Genomic DNA, 22,646 nt, shown 5'->3' with positions numbered 1-22,646 from the left:
AACATATTTGACATTTGAAAGTTCTGTTCGTTTAGTTGAGTCATGTCCAGGCATAAGCAGCAGGTTAGCAGGAAGCACCCATGTGATCCTGGAGGCTTCTCCTGTCTTCCTTGCAGTGGGGTCCCCAGTGCCTGTCTTCATCTTCCTCCCCCGGAAAGAAGAAATAAGTGGTTTCTTGACTCCTAAATGCCTCCTCTCCGGAGAAGGAACCCAAGGAGGGAAGAAGAAGCATTAGGAACGTCCCCAGATACTCCTCTCTGCAGCCCTCCATCTCAGACACAAGTATAAACAGACGAGCAGAGAAAAGGTGGGGCGGGGGCCGACTAAAATGCTTGAAGAAGCGTGACGTCACATATGCGCTGCCCTTTGCCCTCGATGTTCTGGGTCCCAGAGAACATGTTTCAACCGGCTTAAGAACTAGAACAGCCTTGGGGTACCTTTAAGTGGCTCAAAGGCCAGACCGCTGGGCTTCCCTGGGGGCCTCTGGATCATGATACCTTCCAGTTGCTATTTCATTGTCCCCAGTCCTTCCGACCTGGGCACAGGGAGTGTCATTGAGAAGTGAGGCTGTTTCCCCCAATTCCTCTTCATAACCATGACATGGCATTACATTGGCTGAGCGCCTGTGGGGAAGGACAAGACCTGAGCTGTTACCTGAATATTAAGATTGAAGGTAGCCCTAGCCAGTTTGGCTCAGTAGATAGAGCATGGGACTGTGGACTGAAGGGTCCCAGGTTTGATTCTGGTCAAGGACACATGTCCAGGTTGCAGGCTCGATCCCCAGTAGCAGGCTTGCAGGAGGCAGCCAATCAATGATTCTCTCATCATTGATGTTTCTAACTCCCTCTCCCTTCCTCTCTGAAATCAATATATATAATTTTTTTAAAAAGATTGAAGGTAGACAAGGAGATCAGCTTATTTGGGCAGGCCACGCCCACTTTGCTCACCCATAGGCCTGGCAGGAGGTTGTGCTGAAACAAGACATCATCCTCCCGTCTGGGGCAGTGTGTTGCTTCTTCGTCCTGTTCACCTTAGAAAGCTAACCACATCTGAAGACTGGAGAGGATGGTCAATATGGGCCTGGCCAGCTGGGGAAGTGGGGAAAAGACACAGGGGCAGTGGCTGGGGCCCTGGGGCTGTTGGGGTCAGAAGGCAGATTTCCAGGCTCTCTCTTAGCACCAGCCAGGTTGACCAGCACTCTCCTCCTGGAGACCTTAGGGCCTCATCATCTTCCCCTTTTGAGCTCTTCCTCCATGACTGTTGATTCTGGCCTGTGGGGTACAGAGCTGTAACTCCACAAATGCTGCAGCCCACACATTATAACATGTCTGTGTCCATTTAGAACTTCACGACCCAGCTGGAAGTGTGTGTGCCCGTCTGTGTGCATGTGTGTAATGTAGTCCTAAGTAGACAATATATGTATATAATAGCTGATGTATTTATATGGAAGTGCAGAATTAGTGCCTGTGGCAGTTTTCTGTATTTTAAACTCATTGAGCGAAATTAGTTTTAAGGAAGGGAAAAGAGGAGGGGCGGGGGGGTGGGGGGCGGCGAGGAGTGTAGGAAGAAGGACTCTTAGCAAGATCCTTCTTTAGGACTCTTAGTTGTGATTTCCCAATGAGCCTTATGATGCCCTTTTCAAATAAATGTTAATGTTGTCACCACATGGTTGTCTCTTTGATTTCTTTAAAGTAAATGGTTTTTTGAGATGCAAACAGGATCTGAAAATACCAACATTAACCACTAACATTTAGCCACCACCACCTGCCATTACTTCCCTTGCTTGAAAAGGAAAGAGCGGAGGGGAGAAGGATGCTACCAAGATGTAAACATGAGGATTCCCAGCATGGGAGCATCCCCTGATGGGAAGGTGTGGGCCATTTCTTCATTACAGTGGGTGAGACTTTATCTTCGCAATCTGGCTTTCTGATTCCTCTTACATCAGGGCATTCCGGTTTGCTTTCATTGTGAACTCCTAGATCATCAACATAATATGTGTAAGTGCGATACACAAATGTTTCCCAGCCACTTTGCTCTATACCACCCATTGGTATGTCTAATGCAGTTGGCATGTATGCATACGTGTGTGTGTGTGTGTATCTGCGAGTCTCTTGTGAATTGGAAATGTGTTTGGCCCCAGCATTGTGCAGACATCATGGGGACATATAAAAGAAACCCAGCCCATGACCTCTGCGCTAGTGGAAGTTGGGTTTCCCTGAGGAGAGCACAAGACATACCTACAGCAAGAAAATTGCCATCCAAGCCAAACTGCATGCCTTCCACTGAAGAGGGCTGAATGCAGAAACACTGAAAATGAGCAGGTGTGGCTGGAAGAGATCACAACTTTCCCAGTGGAAGTGGACTTGAGCCTGGGCTCATGTTGAAAACGGGGTAACACTCAAAGTGGTGGGAGAAGATGGGGAATTTCAAGTAGAGGCTGAAGGAGGATGGGAGGAGAGAGAGATCAGTAGGTGGGAACATGGGAAGTAGGGTTCAGTAAGGAGTGTGAATTTCATTGACAAGGGCCCAGCATGCCATGCCCTGTAGTTTGGAATTGATGGAAAATTGGGGTGGGACAACTTCCTTTTTAGCTCTTGAGCCAATGAATGAAGATTTTGTATACACTACTATGAAGAATTTGTATCTGATGGGTTGGGAGGAGAGCAACAGGAGACAAGAAGTTGTTTGGAAGCTGTTACAGTAGTGTAGGCCGGAGGACAGAGTGATGAGAAGGGTTTGGGTTGGGCAACATCATGGGGAGAGAATGTGGACATAGCTGGGGGAAAAGAGAGAGATCCCAAGGCTTGAGCCCGTGGGACTGGAATAAGTATCCGTGTATATTGCCTTGTATTTACACAGATGTGTCTCCGTGGGTGCGTGCCTGGGTGGGTGAGACCATGTGTGTGAGAATGTTTGTATCTCGGTGTGCACATTTTAACTGATACCATCCATCAGCACTCACACTTAGCTTCTCAGTGATAGAAAGATAATCACATTCATTTCTTAATCTGCACAATAGCCCTCACACTAGGGAGGGAGGGGAAGAGGAACTCAATCTTGGCGTTGGGAGACTTGCCTGAGGTCGCACAGGTAGCTGGATCCAGGGGACATTACCACAGCCTCCCTCCCACCTGACGGCCCAGAGAGCCCTTCCCCTGCCCTTGAGGTTGTGTCGGCCTGGCCCTTGGACAGGTGCCAGCGTTACTCCTGTAGGGTCACTGTCGGAATCCTGCCTTTGGGTGCACCTTCTAGCTGAGCAGTTTTCCCACCCAATGAAGGGTGGCAAATGTAGCCACCCTGAGCCATCCAACTACCTGGCCCCTTGTAGCTGCATTTATTGAGGGGACAGGAAAGTACATTTCCTTTCCATCGCAGCTCTGCCTGTGAGTATCCCACCTCTCCTCCACTGTGTGCTCCTATTTGATGGATATGTGATTATATATTATTATCTTAAACATTTTTATTGACTTCAGAGAGGAAGAGAGAGAGAGAGAAACATCAATGATGAGAGAGAATCACTGATCAGCTGCCTCCTGCGCGTCCCCTACGGGGATGGCGCCCACAAACCCGGGCATGTGCTCCCGGCGGGAATCGAACCCTGGACCCTTCAGTGGGCACCCGCCAGGGCTGGATGTGTTATTTCATTCCCTGGGTCACCATTCACAGGCAGAGGCAGATGTGCAACTTGCAAGGCTTTATTTCCTAACTACAGGCATCTCTAACAGGCCGGGTGCCGCGCCCACCGCCGGAGCCGGGAGCCGGGAGCCGGGAGCCGGGAGCCGGGAGCCGGGAGCCGGGAGCCGGGAGCCGGGAGCCCAGCCAGGCTGGGAGGCCCCGGCCCACGAGAGGGGGCTCAGGGGCCGCCTTCCGGGAGAGGGCCCGGCCCCGCGGCGCCCTCACTGGCCCTTCCGGTGGGCGTTCTTGATGATGGCGTTTTTGAACAGCGTCACCAGGGGCGTCTGGCTCTTCTCCGAGGTCATGAAGCCGCCGTAGCGCTTGTCCTTGGGCGGGCTGCCCCAGCGGAAGTGCTCCATCTTGTAGGGCCCCTCGTCCTTCTTCAGCGCCGGCGGGGCCTCGGCCTCCGCCCCCAGGCCGTACTCCAGGTCGGTGGAGGCCGCCTCGCCCTGGGCCGCGCCCTCGGGGCCGAGCGCCGGCTCGGGCCGCTCCCGCTTGAACTCGACGGGGAAGGCCTCGGCCGACTCGTCCTCGGCGCCGTTGGGGTACACCTTCACCGGGCGCCGCTTCTTGCCCACCGGCTTGCCCCAGCGGAAGTGCTCCATGGAGTAGGAGCGCTTGCCCTCGCGCGGGCCCGGCCCGGTGCCATCGCCCGCGGCCACCGCCTCCTCCGTGCGTTCGGGGCCCGCGCCGGCCCCGCTGCTGTCGTTGCCGCTGCGGCCGAAGCGGTCCCAGCGGAAGTGGCCCATGACGTACTTCCGGGGGCTCTCGGCCAGCAGCTGTTCCTCGCCGTTCCCGGGAAACACGGGCGTCTCGGCCGAGAGGTCGGACTTGCAGGCCCGAATGCAGGCCTGCGGGAGAGCGAGCGCGTGAGTCACTGAGCGCCCCGGCGGCCCGCCCTGCACTGCGCCTGCGCCCTCGGCTTCCAGTGCTGCGCCTGCGCCCTCCGCCTGCGGCCCTCCCCACGTGGCCGCCTCCCTGCGGGATGGTCTCCCTGCCAGGGCGCCTGCCCATCCCGTCCTCTGGGCATCCACGGGCATCTAAGACACAGCTGGGCATCGTCTCTTTTGTCCCCCGGACACCTTCGTATTTCTGCCCCGTAACTACAACGCACACCCCATGAGCAGGGCCTTACCGTTATATGCCTCATATATAGGCATTAATCAATCAATGGCAGGCGGGTGGTAGTTGTTGGCACTTAATAAACATTGAATAAATAAATATGGCTCAGTATGAATCTGGATGGGGCATTGGGCTGAAATGAGAAGGAGAATCTCCCTGTGTTTTCAGCAATGCCACAACCTTACCCCAGTGATCTGCACACCTACCTCATGCCCTACCTCCCCCAGCCATCTCCTCCTACCCTCACCCATCTGGCACTTTCTCTGGTTCCTTCAAGTCTCCTGGGCTGACCCTATGCTTTCTCCAATCGGCGAGCTTTGGAAGGGGGTGGTGCATTTCCCTGTCAACTCATTCTGACTGGTGGGGGCGGGCGGGGGGAGGGAGCCGGGATTATTTCTGTTGCAGGGGCCATGGAGCCCGTGTCTCTGCTCTTTGAAACTAGACAAGTGGACTGTGGTACACGTTTACTTAGGGCAATGGCCTATAGCTTGCTGCCTTGAGCTTTCAGTTACTCAGAACTGCAAAGGAGGAAACAGGGGGCTCCCACCCACTCTGTTGAGTTGGGAATTTTATGCTCCATGGTTTAGAATAACACAGCAGAATATTAATGGGAAAGTAAAAATGACCGCATACTCCTTTGGACACATGAAACAGGAGGCTCAGAGAGGTGGAAAGTCCTTGGCAAGGTTCCACAGCTCACTGGTGACAGAACTGGGACTAGAACCCATGGGTCTGACCATGACCAGTGCCCCTTCCCTCATGAGCTGTCAATGGGAGAGGCTGTGCAGTGGGTATCTCCAACCCCGAGTCTCTTGGGTCCCTGTGAACTGGAACTCTCAGACTTCCCTGGGCTCTTTTTTCTATTTTATGTGCCACATGCAACTTCGTTTGTGCTTTTGAGAAAGTCTCTCTCTTATCTTAACTCAGTGTTTCCATTGGCAAAACACCCTGAATGTAGTGATATGCATTCCGCCTTCACCCGGCAGGTGCTGCAGCCGGAAGGTACTCAGTCACTGACACCAGCAGCGTGTCTTTTAGTCTTTGACTTGCTATCATTTCTCACTTGTGCTTCCCAAAACACGCAAGTGTGCACAGGCGCGTGTGCGCGCGCGCACACACACACACACACACACACACACACACTGTGTTGACCTGGAGGGAATTCCAACCTGGCACAAAGGACCTTTACATGCTTCTGGAAAGCCTGTGTCTCCCAGAAGAAGGATGAGACACTTGGCATCCGTTAGAGGAAAATGGCACCTGGGTGTTCCTCCCTCTAGAGATGATTTGAGGAACTGCCTAGCTGGCTTTGTAACTGGTGGTAGATAGAAAGGGAAGAAAAATGGAATGAAATGGCAAAGTATACGAGGAGGTTATTTTAAAAGGAATAACTTGGGAGCTAAAAGATTGAAAATACAGGCTCAATCGAGGAGCGGTTATTGTTATCACTATTATTAGTATTCATATTATTTTAATGGCAGTATCCCTAAATAGCTTACATCGAGTGAGGTCCCCATACAAGAAGCGGAGATAACTGAACAGAAATGGTGGACCAGACCCATCTCCCTGAAGCGCTTCCTCCCCTTCTTGGTCCAGTGCTGACGTCGCCCTGGGGTCCGCTCCTGGCCTGGGCTGAGGTACCCAGTTATCTCTGGGAATGAAGTTCCCCTTGCCCATCGCGCTTTCTTTTGTGCTGTCCCCGCCCCGGCCCCAGTCCCACCATCTGATGCCCAAACCAAGATGACAGCTGTGGCCCACGTACCAGCAGGTTACTTTCCGAGGTGAGGTCCTGACACTGACTGCTCTCCAGACACCAGCCACGCACTTCCATGAAGGCCTGAAGCAGCAGGGCAAGCAGTAGGGCCCCCGAGCGGCTGCAGCATGATCTAGGCATTTTCCCGGCAGGCGGAGGCTCTGCAGAGGCAAACAAGATCAGCGGGACCCCTGCAAGGAGCAGAACAATGTTGGCCACTCACCAGGAAGGACCTGGAGCCAACATTAACAACACGATCATTTGTGAACCTCAAGGCTTTTTAAGGACAGGAGCAGTTCAAGGAGAAGGTTGGTGTGCGGGGAGGTGGTATGAGTTGTGTTAGAGTTGAGGGGAATAGGACGTTGGAAAAACATGTGCAATTTCCCCTTTACCTCTTATTTAAAAAATCAGACCCCAAAGAAGATTAGCACTGGAAGCTATTGAGGGGTCATTTGGTTTAGCCTCTTATTTGAGTATGATGTTAATGGCAGTATCTCTAAATAGCTTACATGGAGTGAGGTCTCCATACAAGAAGACAGGAAGCAAAGACAAGCAAGCAGAAATTGTGGACCAGATCCATTTCCCGGAAGTGCTTCCTCCCCTCCTTGGAGGATTATTTTTACTTCCTGTCTTCTTGTATGGAAGCTCACTCCATTTAAGCTATTTAGAGATATTGCCATTAAAATAATACTAATAATAGTAATAACAATTGCTCCTCAACTGAGCCTACATTTTCAACCTTTTAGCTCCCAGCTTATTCCTTTGAAAATAATCTCATATACTTAGCCTCTTATGTGAAGCCCAGAGAGACAATAACTTGGGTTTGCATGACAAGGTAAGGCTCCGTGCTGTTTATAGCACAGAGCCTTCCTATGCCACCACCTTCATGCAGCCACTGTTCTAACACTCCAGATCCAAGGAGTAACTGGGGAAAGACAAGGGCTCAGAAACTCCTGCTCAAGGTGGTCTCTTCCCCCTCTCCCCCACCAACATCCTACCATTCCCCAGAAACTCTATTTTCTGTGAATAGTAGGTTTGCATAAAGGCAAATAAAACCGCTGGCCAATTTAGCCAAAACCTCAGCCAACCCAGTTTGTTGCCCTGTACACAAATCACACACGTGATCACTGCTTCCCAGCCCCCTGCAACCTTTGGAGAGATTTTTAAAGCAGCCCCCATTCTTTTAAAAGTGAGGCATCTTCTGAACACATTACAAGTCAGACCTCTTGACCTCCGATTCTCTCAGATGTCATCTGAAATAGCTGGAGTTGAACATGCTGTAGGTGTAGAAGGGAACGAGACGGACACACAGAGCGAAGGGAATGGCCTGCCATTGTGAGAACCTACAAAAGATACTTCCAAGTATCTCTCTGCAGATGCTGAGGTCAAGAGGTCAGGGTATAGGATGCTGCCTGATGCTGCCTTTGGCCCCTTGTGCCCAATGCTTTCCCCGACCCCATAGGTCTCAAGCTGCCAAGTCCTTCCTCACCCAGGTTGGCCCCTTGAAGTGGCCCTAAGTTCTGTCATCAGCTCACCACCAACCCCACAGTCATTTTGTATTTCAGAAGATCTTCTCACACAGCTGTTAGGAAGAAACCTAATTAGATGAGAAAAGTAATTTACATTAAGGCGAGGATGACTAATTGTTTGTCTCCCGTAATGGACAATGTGCATTTTAAAACGTTTGCCTGAAAGGAACCTCTCATTTGTGGAGGCGTGGGCCAGATCTTTTTACAGGGAAGGCTTTGGAAGTGAAAGTTCTCCCTGGCTCTCATTGTCTACTTCAGAAAGCCACTGCCTTCTCCCTGCCCCACCCCTACTTATTTTCCCAAAAGCAGAGCCAGCTCAGGGTGGCCAGGTACTGCCTGAACGTTCTCAGAGCAGCCATTAGATGGCGCTGGCAGTCAGCGAGCCGGCCCGTCAGCATCCCAGGCAACTGGGAGAGCATTGGTCAACCTTGATGTCCACTGGTGAGCAGGGACAGGCTGCTCCTGTTACAGCCTTCTGATGCTCTAGTTCAAGTATGAAGTCTAAACTTGGCGGACAAGACAATTTACACTAAAGCTCTGAGACCACACAACACACTTGTAAATGCTCAGATTTACAAGAAAAGCAGAAAAATGATAATCATATAATCACTGTGGCAACTGTAAAATATCATATGTGTAGAGAAAGAAGTAAAATCAGATAGGCCTGACAGGTCCCTCAACTTTATTTTAATTCTCCGCAAAATTGGCCATTCTAGAGCGATTTCCATTTTCTAAAAACCTGCCTCATGATTGCAGGCTTCTGAGAGCATTTTCTTACCTTCTGCCCCACCCACGGCGTTGCGCACATGGTCACTTCCCACCCTCTCCAAGCTCCATTCCGCTGCTAAAACGGTAGATTTTTTTCTTTTTACTTGTATGTAGTTTTAATTTTTCTACAGTGAATCAATATTGCCTTATGCCATTTTTAAAAAATCAATGTAGTAATGGGGAGATGTCAAGTATTGTGCTTCCTGTAAGTAGGGAGAGATTTTTGAAAGCCTTGGAAAAAAATAAATAGAAGTGTGTGTTTTGTTCATCTTAACATTAGCTTTATAATAGAGTTACACCTGTTAGAAGCTCACATGTGCAGGCGAGTTCTCTGTGAGCTAAACAAGACGCCTTGTTCCTGTGAAGCTGCACATTGGCCATGCCTTTCTGTGAACGTTAGAGGTGCAGAGTTTTGTCCTTGCACCGAGATACATATGCGACAAGTCCTATAACAGAAGTGTCAATGGATTATTGTCACTAAATAAGCCTTAATCTGAACATATCTCAACCATTGATAACTACACACTTTTACCCTCCTTGGCTCTTTCCAGCCAGTCTGTGAGCATCACTACCTCCCCGTTTAGACACCAAGAAAATGGGGGATCCAGGTGCCCTGTAGACTCTCCCTCCTTCGCTGGAAGTCGCCCTTGCCTGAGCCTTGGCCCAGCTCCGCCCTGCAGTCTAGGGTCTGGGGGACAGAGGTCCTCCGCTCTGCGGTCCCTTTGCGCTCGCAGACAGGGTTGTTCAGCACCTCGGACAGCTCCGGGGCCACCTCTTTAAACCCAGCTGCCGGGTCTTGCAGAGGAGACCGAGCCATTATCACCGCGCAGCCCCGTCGGGTGCGCTAAAATGGGCAGAAAGACGAGCGTTCAAGGGTCTGCATCCAAAAAAGTCTGAGATACAGGGCGTTTTGGCGACTTTTAGCCTTTGCTCTCCTGCCCCCGTTTTCAACGTTAATTTACACTGGAATATATGGTATCTTTGAAGTGACATCTACCCAGAAACTCAGGAGGAAGAGGTGCCCTAACACTGGCTCTCCCGAGATGTCCCCAGAAGGCGGTAGGCGTCTCAGGGGTCCCGGCAGCCCCACTCCCCGGAGGGGGTGGGGGAGAGACGCGGCGGCCGCCAGCTCCGGGGAGGCACGGCTCAGCGGCGCACGGTTCGCCCGCAGCCCGGAGGCTGGTCCTCGCCGCTCCCAGGCTGCCCGCTGCCCGAGGCTTCCCGCGCCGCACCCAGTGCAGAAACTTTTCGAAGAACTCGGGACCGGGACCGCGGGCGAGAGCACCCCGAGTTGCCGGGGCCTGAGTCCCGGGGGAAGAGTGAGGCTCCGCGCCGCTGCGCCCTTACCTGTCGCGGGGAGGCTGCGCCCGAGCGAGGATGCTCTCCGGAGGGGTCGCTTCTCTCCCTTCCTTTCTCCTCCTCCCCGCCTGGTCCCGGCCGCTCTCCTGGTCCTTTTATAGGGGTTTATAGAGTGGGCGCTGGAGGTGAATTTCCCGGCAGGGCAGCGTAACAGGCAACTCCCCCGGCCCTGGGAAGGGGGGCCGGGGACGCGGGAGGGGCGTTTCCAGGTAGGAGCTGAGCGCGAGGGCAGGCGTGTCCGGAAAGGGGGCTGGATCTCCGCCCCGGAGGCTGGGATTAACACGGTCCCGCGGAAGGACGCACCTGGCGTCCGTCGGAAAAGAACTTAATTAAGGACGGTGTTGGGTCTCCAGGTGGGACCGGCAGGCGGCTTAGCACCCCGGTGTGGGTGCGCCGGGGGCGCCGCTGAGGCCGTGGAGAAGCGGGTGAAGTTGCTGGTTGTGTGCGCTTAGACTGGCATCTGCCTCTGTCGCATTTGCAGGTAAATATCACCGCAAAGAGCGGACGTCAGGACTGCCTCCGCTTTCCCCAGCATTTGGAAACGGATTTGAAGATGTCACCGGAATCACAAAATCACACTCTCTCTGTTCCAGGTGGGGGTGGGGGTGCGGGAACAGAGGAGGTCCGGGGTCCCTCACCTGAGGTCCAGGACAGGCTGCCTTCCTGGGGTGTGAAAGTGAGTTGAACTGCCCCCCCCCATACACACATATTTATGGCTATACTTTTCTAATTACGGCTTTAGTTGCATCCACAGATTTTGATAGGTCATACTTTTATTACCATTGAGTTTAAAATACCTTCTTATTTTCCTTGAGATGTCTTGACCGCCCTGTGGGTTACTGAGATGTGTTGTTTAACTTCCAAGCGCTGGGGGTTTCTAGTTGTGCTTTGAAGCTAATGTTTAGCCTCCGGCTCCTGGGGCCAGAGAGCATGCTCTGTTGGGTTTCAGTCCTTTGAAACCCGGGGGCAGGGGGCCGCTTCCTGGGTGAATAGGTGGTCCGTTCTGATTAAGGCTTCATGTGCACTTCAAAGGAATATGTATCCTGTGGTTGCTCAAATAGTCTAGATCTTTTCTATAGTCTATTGGTTACGGATTGAAGTATGTTTTTTTAAATCTCCCCATTATTCTTGTGGATTTATCTATTTCTTCCTTTGGGCCTGGCATAAAAACAATTCTTTCTAGAAGTCCAGTGGTGAATGTGGGGCAGTGATGGAAGGTAATATAGGGCCAGGGATAAAGACAGCGGAAGGTCCTAGAGCATGGCTGCATGCCGATGGGAATAGTCAGTCAGGAGGAGGAAACTGATGCTGCAGATGAGAGCAGGGAGAACCAAATCATCCCAGCCATGAGTAGGACCAGATGGGATCCAGGGGAGAACCCGGCTACCAGCAGTGGAGGGCCCCCCTCTGCCACAGCAGGGGTGAAGGAGGAGGAGGGGGTGTGGCCACAGACCCAGGAGAAGCCAGGGAGGAGGATGGACTTTTGTCTGTACCAAAGCCTTTACCTTTTAACCCAGCGTCTCCTGGGAATTATCCTGAGGAAGTTCTCCCGCAGTTATACCTAATGCTGTTCCAGAATATGCATACAATGTTGTTTGTAGCAGCAATGAAATGAAATCAAACTAAATATCTATAGTAAGATCTAATGTAATAATAGAGAAATATGCAAATTAGCCAGGATGCCGTAACCTCATGACCAATCTACAAGCCATGGAGAGCTACAGGAGGGCGGGGCATCGAGCTATGAGCGGCAGAGAGCTACCAGCAGCGGTGGGCAGGGTGGCCAGCTGAGGGAAGCAGCAGCAAGCTACTCACGCATGGATTCGTGCGCAGGGCCACTAGTATAATTATAGAAAGTATGATAAAGCCATACAATGAAAGACTTTGCAGCCCATTCAAAATAATGAAGTATATATTCATTGCTAGACATAAAAGATGACTGCTATATGTTCTTAGGTGGAGGAAGTGTGACAAGATATAGATATAAATATAAGTCATGGTGGAGCTAGAGATAGAGATGAAATGGTTATCTACTGCTGTATCACAAATCGCCCACCACACGTGTGTTTGAAACAACAACATTTCTTTTGGTCATGATTCTGCAGTGTGGTCAGGGCTCAGCAGAGCCAGCATGTCCGCAGCTTGGCATTGGCTTGGCCAGCTCACAGGGTGGACAGTTACCTCCAGCCAGTCACCCGCATGGCTGGGAGACTCAAACAGCCAGGGGGCTCCTCAGACACCTGCTCCATGTGTGTAGCCCTGTGGTGTGATGTCTTCAGCGCGGCAGCCCTAGTGGCCTGGAGTCCCACGGGGGCTCGGGCCTCCCAAGCTTGCATCTGGCAGTGATTGTCCTGCCAGGCAGAGCAGGTGGCTGGTCAGCAAAGGCTTCCCAGAGAAGGGGATGCTGAGCTGGGCTGAGCCTTGATACCATCGGTCACCAGGATGAAGAGCGGAAAGGCACTCCAAGCAGAGGGAACAGCACATATGAAGGGCTCAAAGCAGAAGAAACCCCATAGGTTCATGAGTACCACACCAGCACGTGGTGGAGAGAGAGAGAGAGAAGACTGGGGCAGTCAGAGATAAGAGGGGAGAAGGTGGGGACCGTTTAGGGATTGAGTCAGAGGAGCAATAGGCCCATATTTCTATGGCAGTGAGGTGGATGATCAGGGGGAGGGAACCTGAGACAGCAAGGGATGACCAGAGGCCCAGCGCTCTGCCCCAGACCGTCCAGCCAGAGTGGGAGCAGTGCGGGGAAGATGAGGCAGAGGCAGGGTCATGAGACGCTGCAGAGGCGGCGTCAGTGCGGGGAAGGAGTCACGGACACGCCCCTGTGTGAGGCTGATGTGTCTGTGGGTGCCGCACTGCAGTTCGTGGGTGAGAGCACAGCTCCTGGAGCCAGACTGCCTGGTCCTCACCCCGATCAACCACTGCCTGGCCGTCGGCTCTGAGTGAACTCCCAACTTCTCTACGCTTAGCTGTCCATCTGGGAAATGGGGGAGTGATGGCACCGCCCCTGTGGCTGCCATATGGATGAAATTATGTAACACTTGTAACACTTAGAGCAGGCCCGGCCCTCGTTAGCCCTATAGAGTGCTAACCCTCATCTTATTATTACTAAAGTGCTGGCCCCAAGAGCACCCATCCTAGAGAGGAAGGAAGGAAGGAAGGAAGGAAGGAAGGAAGGAAGGAAGGAAGGAAGGGGAGGGGGAAAGGAAGGAAGGAGACATGAGCACACACAGGGTGGGCAGGGTGGCTGAGGACTTCACTTGCAGACCTTGAGTGGGAGGATTCCTGGCGCTGGGGCAATGCACCTACACCTGGCCGCGGGCTCAGGGCCAAGGCTGCTCTCGTCATCCCTGCTTTTCACCTTTGAGTGTTTAATTGGAAAAGCGATGTCACCAGGGTGTGAGTGCGTTACCACAGCAGGTGTAGCGGTGGCCTCCTGCGAGGGGCAGAAGGAAGGGCTGGTAGGACAGCAACAAGGGTGGGGTGGCCAAGAGCACAGCCTGGGGAGGAGGGCCACCTGGAGGGTGCCTTGCCCTCAGCCTCCAGGCACTGGGGCCGGGCGACAGGGGACATTTCACCAGGAGAAGAGAAGACTGGGGGGGCCAGGCTGCCCTATGCCTGCCTTTGGTCAACCGGGCTGAAACCAGCACCAAATCAAGCCTTGGAGGTCAGGCGAAGGGATGGGCGGGAAGGAATCCCAGCTCCCTCCTGGCCTGCCCTTCTTCACTCTCCAAGTCTCCAAGCCAGAGGGCTGCCAGCCCTGACAAGTCAGAACTGTCCTTTCTCAGGTGTCCTGGGGCCCAGCTGTGACCTCTGTTGGGGGGAGCACTCCATTCCTGCTCTTGTCTGGATCAGAGCAGCCCAGACCTGCTCAGCTGGTGCCCTTACCTGCAAGGGTGCAGTTCCCATAGTCAGTGTATGGAAGGCCCCTGGCAAGGTCCCTGGTACAGAATTGGAGCTCAAGTAATGTTTGCAGAGAGAGGGTGGGAGGGAGTGAAGAAGGGGGCCCCTTTTAAGTCTCAGTTTACAGAAGCTCATGATTCTCTAAAACTCTCCCCAAACTTCCTCTGTTGGATATATGAACCCAAAACATTCATTCCCGCCCTGCTTATGTTGCATCTGGATTAGAAATAGCCCAGCATCATCTGCGTGCGTGTGTGTGCGTGTGTGTGTGTGTGTGTGTGTGTGTGTGTGTGTGTGATGGGATGGTGGGGATGAGAGGGGTTGAAGGTCAGCCCTCCCTACTTGCAGTGGCCCAGGAACCAGGGGCAGCTTTGGGGTGGCTCTGGCTCCCCATGATCCCAACCTAAGTCACTGCAGGCTTCTTGCCTTCCATTCACCTCCTTTCAAAGATAAGGAGGGCGGACACTGTGTCATTCCACAGGTAGGCACAGAGATGGCTGCCACCTGCCCAGGGTACGTGGGTGCCGAGGAGTGCTTCCTGAAGGGGGCAGAGCGGATGTGGAATCTCCAAGGGACAGGACAGGGACCCCGCCCCAGGCAGACCAGCCCGATGTGGCAGAGAGAGGGTCCATGGGAAGCGTTCAGTTGGGCAAATGAGGAGACCAAGGCTTTGGGCAGGGGCTTTCTCCCCAGGAGTGGAGGAGGGAATAGAGGGCAAAGGAGGGAGAGACCCTGGAGAGGAAGGAACGAGCTGAGGGACCCTAGCGGTGGGGGGGGGGGGTGAGGGGGGGTGGTCAGAAAGGGCCATGGCCAGGCCTAGGGGTCTTCCCGATGCTGGGAAGAGAGGGAGAGAGAAAGAAGTCGGCTAGGATTTCGGTGTGGGGCTGGGGAACAGACTGGGAGGACTAGAAAGGGGGTGGGGGGTGGGCACCGCTGCACATGTTGACTTTGAAGCAGCTACTGTTCAAGCTGCTTTCTGCCCAGTGCCGGCCCCAGCGGGCGCTCACACGGTGACAGCTCAGATTTTCTGCCCAGAACAGAGGGAAACCGTTGCTGGGCTCTGTGCAATGGGGTGGTGGGACCCAGTACGATCCCCTGAAAGGTGGCTCTGCTGTTGTCTGGGGAACTCAGAGGGCGAGCTACCAGCACCTCCTCTGCGAGGCAGCATCGATGGGACTCGGAGCGGATGTGGCCGTGAAGCAAAGGGAGGGTGGAAAGATGGCTCCGGATTTCTGGCTTGAGCAACTGGACAGTGGGTGGTGCCACTTAAAGACATGGGCAAAGACTGAGGGGCTCACAGGTTTGGAGAGGGAAGCGTGAGCTCTGTGGCCTTGGGCAAGTTGCTGAACTTCTCTGAGTCTCTCTGCGGACCTTCAAAGCTCCACCTCACAATGCTTAAGAGGGTTCTTGCAAGACTCGTGGGCAGGTGAGGAATCCTAACTGCGGTTAGAGTCTTGACAATAGAAACACTCAGAATTCCTCTGAGGGGAGCCTGATGGGATGGGGGGACAGCTGTTCAGCTTGTCTCCAAAAAGGGACCCTGAAGCCTGCAGCATGGCAGAGGAGAGGGTCCTGGCGCCCCAGGTGGCCCAGGAAATGGGGGTGCCACTGCCCGCCTGTGACACACACACTCCGAACGGTGGATCCTTTCGCCCAGCTCCCCATTCAGTCTGCAGCTGGGCCCCTTCGCTGACCTTCAGTTTGACCCCAAGGGCAATGAGGAATCAATTTGTGCAAAGAATGAGAATGAAAGTGATTACAATTGACCTTTGAATGGGGTTTTAATTTGCTTTACTGCAGCCAAAGGGGCCTCATGAAGAGACCCTTGAGACTTCTTTTATCCACGAAGCTAATGCGCGCATTAGTGCAAGCACCAGGGCAGAGCAGGAAAGGCCGGGGGGGGGGGGGGGGGGGTGGTCCAGAGTCCACACCCCTCCCAGGAAGCAGCTTTCAGCCCCCTTAGGGTCCACGGCAGAGTCAGGAGTGGAGGAAGGAGCAATGGGATACAGCCGACCTGGGTTCCAGCCCAGCTCTGTTGCCAGAGGGCCTTGGGACCTGGGCTGGCACCCTAGACCCTGGCTGAGCCCCGGCCCTCAGTCTCCTCTGAGAATTGGCAGGGAGGGGCATTGTGGACTAGCTGGTCGCTTGGTCCCTTCCAGGCCTGACTGCCTATGGTGGTGAGCTCAGCTCTAGAGTCAAGCTCTATGGTGGAGCATGTGCCTTAAAGTAGGGACAGCACACCTGCTGTGCTGAGGACCTGAGCTCTGGCCCGGTCTCTTGGGCCTTTTTCGTGCCCTGTTTTACTCCAAACTCCTGCTCTAGTCCCCTCATCTGTTCCTTCCAATTCCCCAAGGAAGCCACGGGCTCACTTCATGAGTTATCTTTGCTTCTACTGGGCAGAGCCCTGCGGGCAGCTACATGGGGGGCCCAGGTGGCCTGCGGATGGCCCGCCCCCTGCAATTGCTTCTCTCCACGGGGCCAACTTCAGTATGATACCCTGTGAGCTTATATTTATAGTCCTGCATTAATGTCAGGTTCTCTTCCCCTGCGTTCAATACACGAGTGTGAGGTCACATGGAACCACTTTTTTTTTCTGAAAACCACTCCCTTATCCTAATTCTCTTCTTCAAAGTGAGGGCTTGTTCCTGTGCAATCAGAGTGGACCTCCTGGAGGTGGGGTCTCGGTGAAGGTGTCAGAGACATTAAGGATACAGTAGGCTCTCCTACGAGATGTCCCCGCAGCCACTCGTTCCAGACAGAACTCTGGGACCAGCAGCCACCGTTCAGATGCAGTGGTGGCCATAACATCCTTTTGTGGAGAAATGCCTTTGTTCGGGCCTCCGGCATGGCAGCTGCTTTTCCAGAAGAATGAGAGCTCTCCAGTTAGGGTGGAGACGGGGAGCGTGACGTGGTGGCCAGGAAGGACTGGTCATGTACATCCATTAGTGATCACGGGAGAGGCATTCAGAAGCCCTGGAACTGCCCTCCTCCCTCCAGACCCAACAATGGTTGCGTGGAGCGGGCTTGAAGTGGCCTTTGTACCGAGCACTTAGCTCAGTCCCTACCTCTGAGCCCCGCCCGTTGGGTGCCCATCTTCCTGTTCAAAGGCATGGAGCAGCCAAGACAGTGGGTCCAATCAGCCAGCCTGAGGCCCAGAGAGCCCACACCTGCCCTCACTCCCGTTGCCCCGGGAGAGTGACGCCAGGTCCAGGCAGAGCTGGTGCACAGTGACCTGCTCCCCGGCAGCTCCGAGAGCTCATTTCTCCCATAAGCACCCAAACCTGAGCACGTGTGTGTGTGTGTGTGTGTGTGCGTGCACGTGTGTGTGTCAGTGACTGCTCCACAAGGAAAGGGAAACTTTTAAAATATATTTTTGTTGACTTCAGAGAGGAAGGGAGAAGGAGAGATAGAAACATCAATGATGAGAGAGAATCATTGATCCACTGCCTCCTGCACACACCCCACTGGGGCTGGAGCCCACAATCTGGGCATGTGCCCTGACCGGAAATCGAACTGTGACCTCCTGGTTCATAGGTCAGTGCTCAACCACTGAGCCATGCTGGCTGAGCTAGGAAAGGGAAACTTTATTGAGGCCCCAGGGTCACGGTGTTCAGGCAGGAAGCCACCCAGTGGGCCCAGGAGGTGGTGGAGGGGCCCTGTTTACCCCTTTTCTTGGGGCTCAAGTTGTTGGTGGGGCCACACTTGTTGCAGCAGTTGATAGAGGGGGGAGGTGGGCTTGCAGGTGGGTGTGACACGCAGCCGATGGTCTAGTCCCAGTTGTAGCTCTGGGCGAGCTGACAGAGGGAGGGATCGATGATGCCACCCAGCAGGAGGAGGCACCAGGTGCAGGGTGGACTCTTTTCTGAATATTGCTGCCTGAGAGGTGCGGCCATCCTCCGGCCAAAAAGTCAGGCACTGCTGGTCAGGCGGGATGCCCTCCTTGTCTTGGATTTTAGCTTTGACATTCTAGGTGGTGTCACTGGGCTCCACCTCGAGGGCCATGGTCCTGCCAGTCAGGGTCTTCACAAAGATCTGCATCTCTGCATCTGCTGCGGATGCCAGCATATCACCCCTCTTTGAAGAGCTTTCCAGCAATATTTTATATGAAGCAACATTCTCGTGGAAAATGGTCAACCAAGGATTTAATCTTTAGCCAGACTATCTTTCAAGAATAAAGATGCCTGGCCGGTGTAGCTCAGTTGGTTGGGCATCATCTCATGCACAAGGAGGTTGCCAATTCCAGATCAGGCACATGCCTGAGTTTCTGGCTCTGTCCAGTAGGGGGCGTGCTGGAGACAGCCGATCAATGTTTCTCTCATTGGTGTTTGCATCTCTCCCTCTCACTTCCTCTATAAAATCAATAAAAACATTTTTTAAAGGTATTTGTTGGTGTTAATCACTAGAACAATAACATACACCTTCCTAAATGCCACAGAATGAGAAAGAAATAACACATCTAGTGGAAAATTTATTGGGTATGTATAACATGTATTTATGCAATGTATGAACTATAAAGTAATATGACAAGCCAAAATCAAATAAATATATTCATATACGTAAATGGACTCGAATCATCTTTAAAGAAAAATATTTTTAGACAGGTTTAAATACTTCAATTCAGTGCTGTATAAATAAACACAAAATGGGGAGATTTGGGAGGAAAATTGATTTTTTAAATTGTGGTATATTCACAGAATGGAGTACTACCCAGCAATACAAAGGAATGAATTCCTGATACATGCAGCAGCATGGCTGAATCTCCAAAACATTTTATTGAGTGAAAGAAGTCAGGAGATATCGTACGTACCATATGGTTCCATTTAAATATGTTTTTATTAATTTTTTTAGAGAGAGAGAAAGGGAGAGGGAGAGAGAGATAGAAACATCAATGAGAGACAAGCATCAACATCAGTCAGTGCCTACTGCACGCCCCTCCTGGGATCAAGCCCACAACCCTGGCCTGTGCCCTGACTGGGAATCGAACCTACAACCTCTTGGTGCATAGGTCGATGCTAACTGAGCCACACCAGCTGAGTCCATAAGGTCCCATTTATGTTAGATCCTTGAATGGGCAAAACTCATCTAGGGTGAGAGAAGTCGGGTGAGTGGCTGCTCCTGGGATGGTGAGGGAGTTGACTGGGAAGAAACGTGAGGAACTTTCTGGGGTTCGGGACATGTTCTGATCTAGATGGCGGATGGGGTGTGGGTTACACAGGTGGGTGCATTTGTCCAAAGCCAACAAAGGCGCACTTACCATGTGTACCATCCACTCTGCACCCCCATGTTAAAGGGAAGAGTGGCCACGTTTGCCCCAGAGTCTGAAGTGCAGCCCCAGCAGAGCAGGGCAGCCTCCCCCGCACCAGCCACCCCAGCAGCACCCACCGTCCGTCTGTGGGATGGGACCCAGGGCTGCTGGTGGCCTGGCCTGAGATGGGCATGGAGAGGACAATGTCCTCAAGGGGCCCTGTCTTCAGCGGAAGCCAGTGGGAGAGAGGCCTGCGGCTCTCTCTCCCTGACAAAGCCATGGCCTGTGTCGGGCAGTTGCTGGCTCCATTCTGCAGGCCTCAGGGGGACGGGGACGGGGAGGGAGGGCGAAACAAAGGGGGTGGTCACGTCTCCATCTTCTCGCTCAGCTTTGAGCTTTGAACAAGCTTGAGGAGTGGAGAGGGCAAGTGTTTTGCTCTGCCCCGGGTTGAAGAGGCAGATTTCCCAGATGGAGATGAACTCGGGGAGGGAGAAGCTTTCAGAGAGCGCAGGCAGGGGAGCCATTTGCCATTGTGCCGGCCGGCCTTCAGCCCACAGCTCTCCAAGTGAAGTGGATGGAGACAAAGGCTGGGAGCCCAGTGACTCACAGCCCCACATGTGTTTTAGACACGAATGATGGCCAAGCCAGGGTAATGGATGGGAAGGTCACCTGGGGATGGAGGGAGGAAAGAGGGAAGCTGGAGGTGGGGGTGCCGCTCTGAAGTTCTCAGGGGACCTGGGGTCCCTCTCACAACCGGCCTGAGGGGCCTGCTTGACTATCTGGAATGACAGACTCAAAACCCCAAGGCTCGCATGTGGTTGGCAAGGTTGCGCCCTTCGTAGTCAGGGGAGGTAAAGGGTGGTCACCGTCCCGCAACCCTGAGTCTGGGCAGAGCATGTGGCCGAGAGGGGTCAGTTGGGACCAAGGCCAAGAGGGGGTCCTCTTACCCACACCCACCCCTGGGGACAAGGCAGGGCCAGCAAACACACCGACACAGGCCTCCGTGTGGGCCGTTATGCCTCCGGTAATAGTTTATTCTGTTCACCTGTGTACATAACTTCGGTGGGTTTTTAAATTTTTTTATATATTTTTATTGATTTCAGAGAAGAAGGGAGAGGGAGAGAGAGATAGAAACATCAATGATAAGAGAATCACTGATCGGTTGCCTCCTGCATGCCCTCTACTGGGGATTGAGCCGGCAACCCGGGCATGTGCCCCTGACCAGAATCGAACCCGGGACCCTTCAGTCCCCAGGCCAACACTCTATCCACTGAGCCAAACCAGCCAGGGCAACTTTGGTTTATTTTTTTGAGAATTTATTTTAAAGAAAGAACTCTGCAAAAGAGTAGATTGAAGGAAGCAAGCGTGGAGGCGGGGACCCCAACAGGAGACTCCAGAGGCGTTCGAGTGTGTAATGGTGGTGGCCAGTGTTGGCCCTGCAGGTGGAGAGGCTGACGGGTTTGAGGTTTATTTGGGAGGCAGAACTGGGGGGACTTACTGATGTGCTGAGGGGCCAGGAGGTAAGTGCGTTAGAGAATGGTCCCCAAGGTCTGGCTTGAACAACTATGTGCCAATTACCAAGACAAAGGCTACTGACACACTGGGTGTGAGAGCCCTTCGAGGCCCTGGGGGGAGCCTGCAGAGGCCACGGTGAGAACCTGCAGACGCTGCTGGGAGTGTAACAGGGCGGAAAACGGCTCCTCGTGAAGTAAAGCACAGACTCGCGAAGGGCCCCGCCATCCACCGTCCCCCGTGCACATGCAGAACTGAAAACATACCACACAGACACTGCGCAGATGCTCACAGCCACACTGTTCACAACAGCTGAACCATGGAAATAACCGTGTCCGTTCACTGGCGAATGGATAAACAAAATAGGATTTATGTTTATGGTGCACAATGCGACTTTATTTGCACACAAAGGAACAGGCTACAATATGGACGAACTGAAAACCGCTGTGCTCAGGGGAAATCTGAGGCACAAAAGGGTCTGTCACATGATTTCCTTTCTAGGAAACATACAGAACAGAAAATCCATAAACAAAATAGATTAGCAATTCTTTTTGTTGTTGTTGCTAATCCTCACTCAAGGATATTTTTCCATTGAATTTTAGAGAGAGTGGAAGGGAGGGAGGAAGGAGAGAGAGAAACATCAATGTGAGAGAGACAGGTTGATGGTTTGCCTCCTGGACACAGGATTGAACCTGCAACCCAGGTGCGTGCCCTTGACTGGGAGTCGAACCCGTAACCCTTTGGTATGCGGGGCAACGCTCTAACCATTGGGTCACACCAGCCAGGGCTAGATGGCAATTCTTTAGACCCGAGGGCAGGGGGTAACGCGGAGTGGCCGCTCATGGGCACAGGGTTTCTGTTCAGGATGATGAAAATGTTCTGATTATACAGTGGTGATAGTTGCACAACCCTGTGAATCTACCAAAAACCACTGAAATACACCCTTAAAATGGAGAATTTTATGGGCTGTGAATTGCATCTACAAACAAAAAGCCAGCTGGCTGGCTGAGACTGGAGCGGTCAGAACCAGAGACTGAACCGAGGGAGAGTCAGCACGGAGGGGACATTTAAACCCACGGGACGGGACGGGACGGAGAGTCACACCGAGGCAGCACGCGCGCGGGAGGCAGAGAGAGGGAGGCGGCCACGCTGAGAGCTCGGGGGGCAGAGGAGGGCCCGGGGGGGGGGCGCGGGGAGCAGAGGCCGCAGAGCGGGGGGCGGACGGGGGGCGCGGGGAGTCGCGGGCTGCAGGCCACACTTCCGACCCGCTCTTTGGAATTCTGGAAAGCTGCTGAACTCAAAGCGAGCCGGCGGTTCCACGCCTGTTTGAGCAGGAGACTGTTCTTTTTGGATATAACGATGTGCGTAGCTCCGTTAGGAAAAAAACGGACTGTAATGGACGGTGCGCTGGCCAAGATGCTGGGGAAACACGCGCGCGCGCCCCGGAGGCCTCCGTAAACGTCACGCTTTTTCTCTTTAACCTCAGCGTCTGTCCCCAGCGCCCCCCCCCCCTCCCCGGGCAGCGCAGCCGCCACCGCCTGACACGCGCCCCCGAACGACGGGGCAGCTGCGCACGGGAGTCAGGAGCGCACGCGGGCTCTTGTCCCGAGTGGCGACTGGACGGGGCCTCTCCAGCCTCGCGCTCCCCCCGGACCCGCGGGCTCGCAAGGCCCATCCTTCGGGGAAGGGCCGGGCTGGAGGCCCCCCTCGCCGCCCGCACCGAGCAAGCCCCAAGGGCCCCCACGCCCTACGCGCTTCAAATGCGCGGCGAGCC

The 22,646-nt window shown here is 53.5% G+C and overlaps 1 protein-coding gene across 1 annotated transcript; it reads right to left on the bottom strand.

Annotated features, from left to right (window-relative positions):
- Window positions 1-3,680: 3,680 nt before the first annotated feature.
- On the bottom strand, window positions 3,681-10,270 carry POMC (proopiomelanocortin). The gene is made up of 3 exons (XM_081101578.1): window positions 10,195-10,270; window positions 6,560-6,711; window positions 3,681-4,526 (listed from the first exon to the last, which is right to left on the bottom strand). Exons 2-3 carry the CDS (start codon window positions 6,689-6,691, stop codon window positions 3,897-3,899), a joined length of 762 nt encoding a protein of 253 aa, XP_080957704.1. The 5' UTR covers window positions 6,692-6,711; window positions 10,195-10,270; the 3' UTR covers window positions 3,681-3,896.
- Between the last annotated feature and the right edge of the window lie 12,376 nt (window positions 10,271-22,646).

The sequence above is a fragment of the Myotis nattereri genome, assembly GCF_964212035.1.
Source record: "Myotis nattereri genome assembly, chromosome: 10".
NCBI lineage: Eukaryota > Metazoa > Chordata > Mammalia > Chiroptera > Vespertilionidae > Myotis > Myotis nattereri.
Note: the sequence above shows the minus strand (reverse complement) of the source record. Positions and strands in the feature narration are given on the sequence as shown.